Consider the following 787-nt stretch of genomic DNA (forward strand, 5'->3'; position numbering starts at 1 on the left):
GCAACAGCAGCAGCAGGGGAGGCGGCAGAGACGGGGGGCCCATCGTACATGGAGGAGGACATAGGGGGGGCCCCCGATATACCTTTAGAAGAAGAATACCCTTTCCCTGATGAAGCCTGGGCACAGAGAGAACCACAGACAAACTCTACAGAGGCCACAAAGACCGCAGCCCCAGCACAGCCCAACATAGAAAAGGCTGCAGCAGGTGAGGCCTTTACTCGCTGCACAACCAGCAGCAGCAGCAACTCCTGGTGCTGCTGTTATTGAAGGAACCCCTAACTGTGTCTACATCTCTCTCTGCGTGCTCTCTTCACAGCCTGAAGGGATATGAAATACATTTCACTTGTTTACTATTATGTTCATGTATATATACTATATATGCGTGTATATATATATATATATATATATATATATATATATATATTTATAAGTGTGGTCATATGTATGTTCAGCTTATTTGGTCTTATTTGCACATGAGGCATCAATGCCGCTAAATATATATAATTGTTGTATCAGTACAGACGTTGAATCAGATGCATCAGCACCTGTTTTCTACTCATATAAGTGTGCGCGTTGATGCCTGTTTCACTGATGAAGATATTTATATGCGCATTAACATATGCGTGTTGATATGCGTTCATATTAACTTCATATAGAGGAATCTCCAGATGCATGTGTAAGTAACTTTATGATATATGTATGCAGCAATCACATTCGTATTTGCATTGTCAGGGCATTTGTTTTATCTGGTGCAGGTCCCTCAGAAGAAGAGCTCAAGGAGCTGCGG

The 787-nt window shown here is 42.7% G+C and overlaps 1 protein-coding gene across 1 annotated transcript in view; it reads left to right on the forward strand.

Moving 5' to 3' along the window:
* The window catches only part of EMH_0041710 (uncharacterized protein), a gene marked incomplete at both ends in the record, with an annotated part of 3,290 nt that overhangs the window by 1,955 nt on the left and 548 nt on the right, over nt 1-787 (forward strand). The window contains one exon of the mRNA XM_013495661.1: nt 8-205. Within this exon, the coding sequence (XP_013351115.1) occupies nt 8-205 (198 nt within the window). The remainder of the gene's footprint in view (nt 1-7; nt 206-787) is intronic.

This window comes from Eimeria mitis, genomic scaffold (assembly GCF_000499745.2).
Source record: "Eimeria mitis Houghton genomic scaffold, Emh_scaff1682, whole genome shotgun sequence".
Classification (NCBI taxonomy): domain Eukaryota; phylum Apicomplexa; class Conoidasida; order Eucoccidiorida; family Eimeriidae; genus Eimeria; species Eimeria mitis.